General features: G+C 43.6%; 2 protein-coding genes across 2 annotated transcripts; both read right to left on the bottom strand.

Moving 5' to 3' along the window:
- Nucleotides 1–1,615: 1,615 nt before the first annotated feature.
- On the bottom strand, nt 1,616–3,639 carry LOC136463922 (salutaridine reductase-like). The gene is made up of 6 exons (XM_066462893.1): nt 3,524–3,639; nt 3,290–3,429; nt 2,863–3,106; nt 2,681–2,746; nt 2,351–2,545; nt 1,616–2,234 (listed from the first exon to the last, which is right to left on the bottom strand). Exons 2-6 carry the CDS (start codon nt 3,322–3,324, stop codon nt 1,848–1,850), a joined length of 927 nt encoding a protein of 308 aa, XP_066318990.1. The 5' UTR covers nt 3,325–3,429; nt 3,524–3,639; the 3' UTR covers nt 1,616–1,847.
- A 5,498-nt stretch (nt 3,640–9,137) lies between these two features.
- Nucleotides 9,138–10,966, bottom strand: LOC136463921 (salutaridine reductase-like). Its single transcript, XM_066462892.1, has 5 exons — nt 10,697–10,966; nt 10,270–10,513; nt 10,094–10,159; nt 9,768–9,962; nt 9,138–9,643 (listed from the first exon to the last, which is right to left on the bottom strand). Exons 1-5 carry the CDS (start codon nt 10,729–10,731, stop codon nt 9,257–9,259), a joined length of 927 nt encoding a protein of 308 aa, XP_066318989.1. The 5' UTR covers nt 10,732–10,966; the 3' UTR covers nt 9,138–9,256.
- Between the last annotated feature and the right edge of the window lie 1,684 nt (nt 10,967–12,650).

Here is a 12,650-nt window from a genome sequence, read left to right as displayed (position 1 = left end):
TCCTAGTGCCTTCGCCGTAGCTTGCCGGCCTTTGCCTCACGCAATCGCCCGAGTGGGGGCCTCTACTTTCTTTTCCTGCACACTGTTCGTAAAACTCATTAGCCGTTAGTTCTTATTGTTGTTGCGAACTTTGTTCTCCGTGACTCATAACTGTGTCCCAACATTGGATTTACCTTGCATTTTGGATCGGTGGTAACTCGCGAGGGTGACTCTTATAGCCTCGTTGAATCCTCTGTAGTCCGCATCCTGTTTGTAGGCCAAGTAGGACCCGGTTACGAAGGAAAGCATCCTCTGCTGGTGTCTTTTCCTTAGTAATGTCCCCAGTTGAATAGTAGAAAACATAGCTTACCGAAGTTAGAATTAGATAACCTTAGTTATCCTATCTATGCTCCTGTTTAACCTAACCTTGTTGCTACCCTTAGTTAAGTTAGACCGTAGTTAGTCTCACATGTTTTCCCGTGGATACGATACTTGTAATACTTTCGGGTGAAAAGTACAACGGTATCCGTGCGCTTGCGGATTATCTGTGTGCGTTAATAAATACCAACAGTCGCCTACAAGCTGGCTCTTCCTCCAGGCTCGGCGGTGCACCAGGTCTTCCATATCTCCCTCCTCAAGCCGACGTCCGCTCCAATCCAGCCTGCGTCGACTACTCTCCCCAACCCTGACTTCACCATGCATGTTTCGGAGCAAGTGCTGCAGCGCCGCCTCCACAGCTGCGGTCCCAACTCAGTCCAGCAGCTGTTGATCAAGTGGACGGGCCTCGACTCAAGCCTCGCCACCTAGGAAGACACGGAGGCTACCCGTCAGCATTTCCCTGGTGCACCGGCATGGGGACATGCCGGCTCCCAAGGAGGGGGAGGTGTCAGCAGCCCACACCCTGGAGACCACAATGCTGTGACCAAGCCCAGGAGGTCCAAGAGATCCAAGACCAAGAGCGTGATGGTTAATGGGCCGGAGTGGGCCTGCCTTGAGTGCACACAGAAGAAGCCCACTAGTGATTAGCTTAAGTATGAGGGAGGAGAATCTTGTAATCAACTTTGATCAAACCAGAACCTAAATTCAATACGCAACTGGCCTTCCTCCGGTCTTCGTCTACCACCCGTCCCCTACTTGCTCTTCGATCCTTGCTCTTCTCTCCTCGGCTCCGCAGCAATCGCGGGGAGCTAACAACGCGGGCCTCAATGGCGGCATGGTGCCCTTCTCTGTCTTGTTATCTGCAGTCGCCGCTCCCCAGATCAAGGTATCTCTCGACTGTCGTCTCGTGCGCAAGCTGGATTCTTTGGTTGGTGCTATTTGGTCTTGTCTTTGAAATTCTTGTGCTGTGGCGTGCTGGTGAGTCAGTGCCGGAGCAATGACGAACCAGGAGGCCGTGGTGTTGCTCGCTGTCAAGGAGACCGGAGGAATGTCTTGTAGGTGACAGAGGTATGGCTTGTTTGATGGTACATTGTACTTATTTGAAGAGTTGCAGTCTTTGCACACAAGCTTTTCCAGAAATAAAAAAAACTATGCATGATGCTTCCGTCCAACTTGTATGTCCCTTCTGTACAGTTATTTGTGTTAGCGTCGTTATTGCAGTTGTGTTAGTGGAGTTCAACTCTTTGATAATGAATCATCCAGGAAACGAAAAAAAAAATTGCTTCTTTAGTTGGCACTCCACTAGCATCATATGACAAGTACCTTTGTTTTTCAGTTTTGCATCCTACTGGAGTATTCGAAGACTGTATTTGCTATGTATGTGTAGCTAGCTGATTCCTTGGTGACAGCTTCTACATGCAGACATTTTTATTTAAAGAAACAGGAGGGGCACACCCTACGACAAAATTTAAGATTTTTCCGGTAGTGAGTTACACAAAGGATGCGACCTCTGTGCGGTTCAAGAACACTCCAGTCATGCCCCCCTTGGGTACGAGAGCCAGAATCAGAGCTCCCCTTGCGCCCTCCTCGACCGTGAGATCTCCGGCATGGAAGCTCATGTCTGTACTGACAAAGCCAGGATGTGCACAATTCACGCGAAGTGTTGGGTGCTTCTTTGCAATGATCCTCGAATAAGCATTGATAAGAGCCTTGGACACTTTATATGCACGATACCCTCCTTCAGTCGGCCACCCATAAGGTTCCAGTTGGCCATTCTTGAAGTCCTTGAGGAACAATTCTGACAGCTCATCCAATCTCTCTTCGGATAGGTTATCGATGTTGTTGAGCTCGTTTTTAAGTTCCTCGCCGCTGAAAAACTGAAGCCGCGTGTAAACAGATTAGTGTTCTGTAAATGCAAAATGTCGGTACTTATCTAACTGTCAAATCTAGTTCTAGCATGGCCTTGCATCGTTTCTTGAAGGCAGTTAATTACCCTGAGTAGCCCGAAACTAGATGATATATTTACAATTCTTCCATGCGATGAGAGGTGCAGGAGAGGAAGATGTGCTTCTGTGACAATTTTGGTGCCATGGTAGTTTGTTCTCAAGCACTCCTCTGCTTTGTCGTAAGGCTCTGTGGTGTGCCTCCTCATCCTTTCTAGCTTTTCCTGAGAATTCATGCCTGCAAGCTATTTCCATGCATGGAAAAATGTTAGTCTCTTTCATTGTAGGAGGTACCAAGAAGATAAATATATACAAAAATCTCTAAGTAATCATGTATAACTGAAAGTAAAATTGAATTGCTTATGAAGTTACAAACTAACCTCTAACTTGAAAGATTCTGGATCGCTGATCTCTGTTTTGGTCCCGGCAATAGCTGCATTGTTGACCTGAAAAAGTCAAAGCAGCAAACAACTAATGATTCATGATCAATTCCGAACCAACATCCTTGACATGTAGTCTAGTGACGTTGGAAAGGGAAATTATTAAGAAATGAAGGCAGTACCAATATATCCAGTTTGCCAAATTTCTCCCGGATAAAATCAGCGAGATGTGCAGCACTTGAGAGATCTCCAACCTCCAGTTGATGGAACAGGATGTTGGATAGCCCCTGCGCTGCAAGATTTTTTACCGCTTCTGCACCCCTCTTCTCGTCCCTCGCTGTCAATATTACCGTGACTCCATTGAAAGCAAGCTGCTTGCATATTTCTAACCCAATCCCTCTATTCCCTCCGGTGACCACGGCCACCCTGAACAAAAATAAAAGAAAAGTGTCCTCAAAGTTTTAGGATACACACAGAAAATGCCAAAGTTTATTTATCATATGTACTTTTGAATTGGAAATAGAATCTCAATAGCTTAGACGGAGTACTAAATGAGATCCAGAGCGGTGGATGGAGCATATATATTTAAGAAGATTGCGAGATGCTCACTCTTTTTCATATTGCCCGCGTACGTGTCCTTCCATGCCTGAGTGTCTGACGGGGAGCTGATCTTGTGAAGTCACTTTGTTTAAGAAGTTTGTGGAGACAGCAGAGCTGTGATTTGATATACGGCACCAACACCTGGCTCGCTATAAATAGAGGACTACATTAGTACTAATGTTCATGTATGTACGCCCCTGTATATGATGTCACTCCTCTCGTCATGCCGGTAATGTTACGTACCAAGTGACGGAACCTTCACGCTGAAGTCAAGGCCCCTGTATATGATGTCACTCCTCTCGTCATGCCGATAATGTTACGTACCAACTGACGTAACCTTCACGCTGAAGTCAAGGCTCCTGTACCAGGACAGATGAAACCACCAGTTTCAATGATGGGGATGGGGACGGAGCCATTTCCTACCACGTACACAATGTGCTCAATTGCTCGGCCAAAAATAGTGATTAAATAGATTGATAAATACAGGAAATATTGTCTTTGAGAGATGCGGAGGAAAATGCAAGGAAAGTGGCAAAGGCTGCCAGGCCTTTGGTCTGTATACCAAAATGTGAAGGAGGACCAGGGGTGCTTAATCTCCAAATCCTATACTCAAACATCTAGACAAATTCTTTAATAGAAGAGATCCGCCATGGGTGAACCTGATATGGGATAAGCACTGCAGGAATGACAGGCTGCCAAACTCTGCAACCCCAAGAGGATCTTTCTGGTGGCGTGATGTTCTGAAACTGTTGGATAAATACAAAGGTATGGCAAGTGTGCTGGTTTCTAATGGCAAAACATGTCTGTTCTAGGTTGATGTCTAGAATAACCCAGTAAGAAGGATACAATATCCAAAACTTCACTCTTTTGCAAAAAACAAAAGGATAAGCCTAAGCACAGTACATGATGCTGATACTCTCCATGATCTGTTCACTTACCTTTATCAATGGAAGCATATAACCAGATCCAAGAGCTTCAGGTTGAACTCTCAAGTTTAGCGCTTGACACAGTGGATGACAGTTGGACATACATATGGGGCTCCACCCAGTTCTCCTCTTCCAAGGCCTATAGAATTTTAACAGGCCATTCTCAAGTTGACACTATCTTAAATGGCTTTGGAAGACTTCATGTCAAAGCAAGCACAAAGTATTCTTTTGGCTTGTCCTAAATAACAGAATGAGCACAAGGAACATGCTAAGAAGAAGAATGCATTTGGATGACTATCATTGTGTGCTTTGTCAGCAATCTTCCAAGGAAACAATAATGCACCTACTTTTCTACTGCCCTTTTGCAAGAGATTGTTGGGGGATGTTGATTTTTTAATATGCAGATCAACTCACGATACCTCAAATCTTTCAAGAATGAAAAACCCAACAGAATGTTAATTTCGCCCTTGACATTTTCATATTGATCTGCTGGGCCATATGGATGATGAGAAATGATGTTTTCTTCAGAAACAAAAACCCCTCAGTTGCAGATTGCAAAAGGATTGTCACAATGGAATCACTCTTACTACTGCACAGAACAAAGATTGGGATCACCGATCACCCCCCTTTTAGAATCATGGATCAACTCCAATTTGTAATCTTCTTGATTTTCTTTTTCTCTTTCTCTGTTCCCTGAAGTCTCCTTATGGAAGTGGGAGTGTGCTGCTTGTTGTCTTTTTGCTTTTTTGTACCTTGTTACTTTGTTAACCTTTTATTTTTAATTACAGTAGGAGCCACTGGCTCCTCCTGATTCCTCAAAATTATTACTTTCTCGGTCCATGTTTCAGAATTTTTAGGATGGATTAGCGCTTAATTGGAAATTACCATATACCCCTATTTATTGACGGTGAACCATATTAATTAAGGAAAGAAATGCTTAGAGGCATGCAGCCGCAATCTCAAGCTGACCCAATCTATTATCAAGAGTTAAAGCAACAAGTTTCTGAGGAGATTTTGTAAATCCTGGAACATCAACTTTTCAAAGACAAAGACAATAACATATAGGAGTACTAATTGAAGACTAAAAAAAACTCTAGGGTCAATCCTCACTAAGCGTGCTATGAAAAAAAATAGATGTTAGAAATTATCTAAAAAAATACATATGTTCAATAGACTCTGTCATCATCCGCAATAATAGTCGTTGCTCATTTTATCTAGTCTATTTTTTCTTAAAAAGCCGCACGTCTCTAGCATTATTATATTCCATTATGAAAAATAGTAAAATAAGTTTTTCTAAGTTCGCTTCTACATTAGCCACCTCCGCTATTATTAGAAAAACTAAAGTAACCTTTAAATCTAAATTACCCTATGTATGTCAATGTAGAAAAATATCCAAAAATATTTCTATATATTCTTCTAAAATAATGTTTGGTCTGAGAAGAACCAAATGCGTGGAGGTTCATGGGTTGGGACCATTATAATTTTGTGTGTTGTGAGAGAGAGAGAGAGAGAGAGAGAGGATATACGACATTTTCTAATATGTCAACCATGGAGATATACGACATTTTCTAATATGTCAACCATGGGGCTCAGCTGTTAGCACATTATTAGATATTATTTGAGCCCAAACGCATCTATACGAGGTTGGTTCTTATAAAGTTGACTACATTTTCTACTTTGATCTCTTTTTGGTGATATGGCTTCTGCCAATTTAGAGAAGCAATCGATCATGACAAGGATAGATTTGTGGCCCTTAGAGGACGGAGAATTTATCGGTTCATTCCCTAAATTTCATAAGGTCATGACATACTGGTCGGACTTGGATGCAAAGGTTAAGGCGGTTGATGTATAAAATTACCATGTATTTGACAGTCATGGCATCTTTTTGCAAATCTCATGGAATCGTCAAATATTGTAGGCCAATAGTAACCAAAATGTTTTAGCTAGCAGTGTAGTTTGGATCTAGTTTTGTGTGTAGCACAGTAGCACACACTCCAGCGTGGACTTCATTTAAGGCTTCGGTTACCTCATTGCCTATGTGGTTATAGCTTTTTGAGTCAAAACTGGACCTAAAAATTACATGACTAGATACAAAGCCCGAAGAAAACTTTTTCCAAAGTAAGTGTACTCGAAGCCGTTTCCTAAATAAATATCACATTAATTGGAGACGAAGTCATGTTTCTCCAACCTTTGAAGAATAACATTTCAATTATGTTTGTGCAGCCTAAGAATAACACGATGGACACTAGCTGGGTCCCGCCGGGATCGACGTACCGCGGTGGCAGAGCTCGGGACGATGAGGTGCCGATCCACTGCGGGGCCGGAGAGGAGCCGACGATGATAGGGCCAGTGAGGCACGCGCGGATGGCGCGGCGCGTGTTGGAGAAGCTTGGTTAGGCGCAGGGTGGGGCATGGGGCAGCGACATGGATGGCATGGACGGTCGCGGTGGCGACAATGGCGGATGGTGGCACGCGGACGATGATCGAACAAGCGCGCCGGCAGTGGCTCGGAGCAGATCGATCGATCCAAGACAGTGAAGGGGAGGAGAAGAGAGAAGGCTGGCCCTATATATATGGTAGAGACCTTTAGCCCCGGTTGAAACCACGACCCAGGACTAAATGTCCTTTAGTCTCGGTTGGTGGCACCTTTAGTCTCGATTGGAGTAACCAATCAAGACTAAAGACCCTTTACTCTATGTTGGTGACTCCAACCGGGACAATCCAGGACAGTGAAGGGGAGGAGAAGAGAGAAGGCTCACCCTATATATAAGGTAGAGACCTTTAGTCCCGATTAAAACCACGACCCAGGACTAAATGTCCTTTAGTCCCGGTTAGTGGCACCTTTAATCTCGGTTGGAGCAACCAATCAAGACTAAAGACCCTATACTCTATGTTGGTGACCCCAACCGACATTTTTTGGTGGGCCCCAAAATTGGAGCCCACCTTTAGCCCTGGGTGGATCTACCACCCGAGAATAAAGGTGGGCCGTAATTTCATTTCCTGCCTAAATTTGTATACTACTAATTTTCTTTTATATGTCTTTTATAAATAGGCTAACAATTGTTAATATTGTAGTAAATAAATTATAAGTCCAAAAATTACAAAATAAATTTGTTGGCTTGGTTTTTCTTTGATATACACAAGAAAAATATATAACTTATTTTTTTGTTTACCCAATAAATAATTAACATGCTATAAATTAGAATTACCATTTAACAATGCAAAAGTGTAGTACTTAAGTAAAATATTTTAAATTGTTACTTTTTGACATGAATTGAGTTTTCCCATCACATTAACTTTAGAGTAAAGTTCATGGTCAGTCCTTAAACTTGTGCGGTTGTGCCATCCTGGTCCTCAAACTTAGAATGTGCCATCCCAGTACTTAAACTCTGTTTGGGTTTCATATTCATCCAAACAGGTATAGACTTATGCCCGCGAGCATAGATAAAACACAATTGCTTAAATTAAAAGATTAGCGGGGTTATAAACAAAATCGCATAGAAACATAAATTACACAAATATTTATAAAATTCACGGGAGACTATTTTCAAAATAATTATCTTATTCCTCTCAATCGCCGCTGCCATCGCCGCCACAGGGGCATGGGCGAGCAGCATGCACGAGGAGCCACCGCACAGCGAGCAGCATGCACCAGCAGCCGCACAGGCACGTGCGTGCAGCATGCACAGGGCACGGGCGAGCTGAGCCGCACAGGCACATGCACGAGCCGCGGCCCGCGTACTGGCACGCGCGCGAGCCGCCGCCGCTCAGGCGAGCAGCAGCCGCGGCAGCGCACAGGCACGCGGGCGAGCCGGCTCCCGAACCGTGTGGACGTCGCGGGCTGCCGGGGCGCTGGGCTTGCGGCGTCGCCGCCGCCGCCGGGGCCGGGTGCCTGCCGCTGGGGCTAAGCGCAGCCGCGCATAGGTCGCGCTCGTGCAGCGTCGGAGGTCCGAAGAGGCGTGCTGCCATGCCCGCGAGGCTCGCCGTGGGGGAGGGTACAGCCGTTGCTGGTTCCTTCCCCTTCCTTCCGCCGTTCTGCGCCGTCAGCTCCTGATGCGATTGTGTGATGCAAGCTGCCGGAGAGGCACGCGCACGTGTGCACGGGCGAGATGCCGTCGCCACGCACAGGCACAGAACCACGGCCGCGCAGGACAGAAGTCACCGTCGGCGGCGCAGAGACATGCAAGCAATCAACTGCCGCGGTCGTGCGGGCGAGCACCGCCGCCGCTGCCGCTACCGCCGAGCGCTGACGTGCAGCCGTGCAGGTGAGCCGCCACCGCCGCAACAGCCGCACAGGCCAAACAGCTGCACTCTAGCACGCGGCCAAACAGCGGCACTCTAGCACGCGGACAAGCTAGCCATGGCCACAAGAGAGGTGGGAGATGGGAGATAGAACTGGCACGTGGGTCATACCCATTTGGATAAACATGAGACACAAACAGAGTTTAAGGACTGGAATAATACAATTTATGAGTTCAGGGGCCGGAATAACACACCACCACAAGTTCAAGGACCGGCCATATACTTTGCTCTTAACTTTAATAATGAGTTTTCCATCACATTAATGTGAATAATGAGTTTTTCATCACATGAAAGTCAATAGTTGTACTGAAAGCAGTTGACTCATTGCCTATGCGGGTCTAGCTTTTTTAGGAGAAATGAACCCAAAAAAAAGACATGACTAAATACAAAGCCTGAACAAAACTGTTGCCAAAGTAATTGTACTGAAAGCAATTTCCTAAATAAAGATCACATTAATTGGAGATGAGGTCATGTTTCTCCAAACTTTGAAGAATGAATTTTCAATTTTGTCTGTGCCGCATAAGAGTCAATCTTGTTAAAAACTATGTCTTCAGTGTAAATGTTGAACATTTGTATGGTTATTCCGATACAAAGTTGTCTTATACATTCATTTCATCCAATTATCTCTATCGGTACAAGCATAGGTTGATACTATATATTGCAATAACTTTATTCCATGGCAAACCCTTTTTGGGTGTTTGAAAGAAACATGAGGGGCGCAGCCTATGACTAATCACCAACATAAGAGTTACACGAAGGATGCAACCACTGTGCAGTCCAAGTATGCTCCGGTCATGCCTCCCTTGGGTATGAGAGCCAGAACAAGAGCTCCTCTTGCGCCCTCCTCAACCGTGAGATCTCCATTGTGGAAGTTGATGTCTGTGCTGACAAAGCCGGGATGCACACAATTTACACATAGTGTTGGGTGTTTCTTTGCAATGATTCTCGAATAAGCATTGAGAAGAGCCTTGGACACTTTATATGCTGGGAACCCTCCTTTAGTCGGCCACCCATGGGGTTCCAGTTGGCCATTCTCGAAGTCCTTGAGGAACAATTCTGACAGCTCATCTAATCTCTCTACAGATAGGTCATCGATGTTGTTGAGCTCCTTCTTAAGTTCCTCACCACTGAAAAACTGAAGCCATGTAATTAAACAGATTAGTGTTTTGTAAATGCAAAATGCGGTACCTGTATCTAACTGTCGAATCTAGTTCTAGCATGGCTTTGTATCATTTCTTGAAGGCAGTGAATTTAGTTACCCTGAGTAGTCCGGAATGAGCTGTTATGTTTACAATTCTTCCGTGCGATGAGAGGTGCAGGAGAGGAAGATGCGCTTCTGTGACAATTTTGGTGCCATGGTAGTTTGTTCTCAGGCACTCCTCTGCTTTATCGTAAGGGTCTGTGGTGTGACTCCTGATCCTTTCTAGCTTTTCCAGAGCATTCATGCCTGCAAGCTATTTTCCATGCATGGAAAATTGTTAGTCTCTTTCATTGTAGGAGGTATCAAGAGGATAATAAATATATAATTCTGTAACTAGACGTAACTGAAAGTAAAATGGAATTGCTTATAAAGTTGCAGACTAACCTCTAACCTAAAAGATTCTGGATCGCTGATCTCTATTTTGCACCCAGCAATTGCTGCATTGTTGACCTGAAAACAATCAAAGCAGCAACTACCAGTGAATCATGATCAACTCCGAACCCTTCACATGTAGTCTAGTGACGTTGGAAAGGGAAATTATTAAGAAACGAAGGCAATACCAATATATCCAATTTGCCAAATTTCTCCCGGATAAAATCAGCGAGATGTGCAGCACTTGAGAGATCTCCAACCTCCAGTTGATGAAACATGATGTTGGATAGCCCCTGCGCTGCAAGATTTTTTACCGCTTCTACACCCCTCTTCTCGTCCCTCGCTGTCAATATTACCGTGACTCCTTTGAAAGCAAGCTGCTTGCATATTTCTAACCCAATCCCTCTATTCCCTCCGGTAACCACGGCCACCCTGAACAAAAATAAAAGAAAAGTGTCCTCAAAGTTTTAGGATACACACAGAAAATGCCTAAGTTTATTTATCATATGTACTTTTGAATTGGAAATAGAATCTCAATAGCTTAGACGGAGTACTAAATGAGATCCAGAGCGGTGGATGGAGCATATATATTTAAGAAGATTGCGAGATGCTCACTCTTTTTCATATTGCCCGCGTACGTGTCCTTCCATGTCTGAGTGTCTGACGGGGAGCTGATCTTGTAAAGTCACTTTGGCCTTGTTTAGATCACCCCAAAATTCTAAGTTTTTTCACTTTCTCTCTATCACATCAATTTTTAGCCACTTGCATGGAGCATTAAATGTAGGTAAAAAAAATAACTAATTGCACAGTTTAGTTGGAAATCACGAGATGAATCTTTTGAACTTAGTTGGTCTACGATTGAACAATATTTACCAAATAAGACGAAAATGCTACTATTCATCGGGTTGAAATTTTCTTCAATCTAAACAAGGCCTTTGTTTAAGAAGTTTGTGGAGATAGCAGAGCTGTGATCTGATATACGGCACCAACACCTGGAGCTTCGCTATAAATAGAGGACTACATTAGTACTAGTGTTCATGTATGGGTGTGTTTAGTTCCCTGAATTTGAGAATTTGGACTACTGTAGCACTTTTGTTTTTATTTGGCAAATAGTGTTTAATCATGGACTAATTAGGCTCAAAACGTTCGTCTCGCAATTTCCAACTAAACTGTATAATTAGTTTTTTTTTTCGTCTACATTTAATGCTCCATACATGTATCGTAAGTTTCGATGTGATGGCTATTGTAGCATTTTTTGAGAATTTAGGGTAGTAACTAAACACGCGCTATGTACGCCCCTGTATATGATGTCACTCCTCTCGTCATGCCGATAATGTTACGTACCAAGTGACGTAACCTTCACGCTGAAGTCAAGGCTTATTGGTTACAACTGAATGAGGTGGGTGACTGATGTGACAGGCCATTCAAACGTTTGGTAAATCCTGGAACATCAAGTTTTCTAAGACAAAGACAGTAGTAACATAGAGTACTAATTGAAGACTCAAAAAAAAACTCTAGGTCAATCCTCACTAAGCGTGCTATGAAAAAAATAGATGTTAGAAATTATCTAAAAAAATACATATGTTCAATAGACTCTGTCATCATCCGCAATAATAGTCGTTGCTCATTTTATCTAGTCTATTTTTTCTTAAAAAGACTCACGTCTCTAGCATTATTATATTCTATTATGAAAAAATAGTAAAATAGTTTTCTAAGTTTGCCAAATTTGTCCCGGATAAAATCAGCGAGACGTGCAGCGCTTGAGAGATCTCCAACCTCCAGTTGATGGAACAGGATGTTGGATAGCCCCTGCGCTGCAAGATTTTTTACCGCTTCTGCACCCCTCTTCTCGTCCCTCGCTGTCAATATTACCGTGACTCCATTGAAAGCAAGCTGCTTGCATATTTCTAACCCAATCCCTCTATTCCCTCCGGTGACCACGGCCACCCTGAACAAAAATAAAAGAAAAGTGTCCTCAAAGTTTTAGGATACACACAGAAAATGCCAAAGTTTATTTATCATATGTACTTTTGAATTGGAAATAGAATCTCAATAGCTTAGACGGAGTACTAAATGAGATCCAGAGCGGTGGATGGAGCATATATATTTAAGAAGATTGCGAGATGCTCACTCTTTTTCATATTGCCCGCGTACGTGTCCTTCCATGCCTGAGTGTCTGACGGGGAGCTGATCTTGTAAAGTCACTTTGTTTAAGAAGTTTGTGGAGACAGCAGAGCTGTTTAAATAGAGGACTACATTAGTATTAGTGTTCATGTATGTACGCCCCTGTATATGATGTCACTCCTCTCGTCATGCCGATAATGTTACGTACCAAGTGACGTAACCTTCACGCTGAAGTCAAGGCTTATGGGTTACAATGAGTCTAGTACTACAAAAGATATATGCAAAGTGCAAATTCTCTGGCTTTTCTATCATTTTAAGCTGGCCCGGTTAGCTAACTGTTTCAACAGTGCTTTTCAGCAAATAAACAGTATTTTTCTCTCGGCATGCTATCTCATTTATGTCCTGGAATGAGGTGGGTGACTGATGTGACAGGCCATTCAAACGT

Source organism: Miscanthus floridulus, chromosome 7 (assembly GCF_019320115.1).
Source record: "Miscanthus floridulus cultivar M001 chromosome 7, ASM1932011v1, whole genome shotgun sequence".
NCBI classification, from domain to species: domain Eukaryota; kingdom Viridiplantae; phylum Streptophyta; class Magnoliopsida; order Poales; family Poaceae; genus Miscanthus; species Miscanthus floridulus.
The sequence above is the reverse complement of the archived record's forward strand: the minus strand, read 5'-3'. Positions and strand labels throughout refer to the sequence as shown.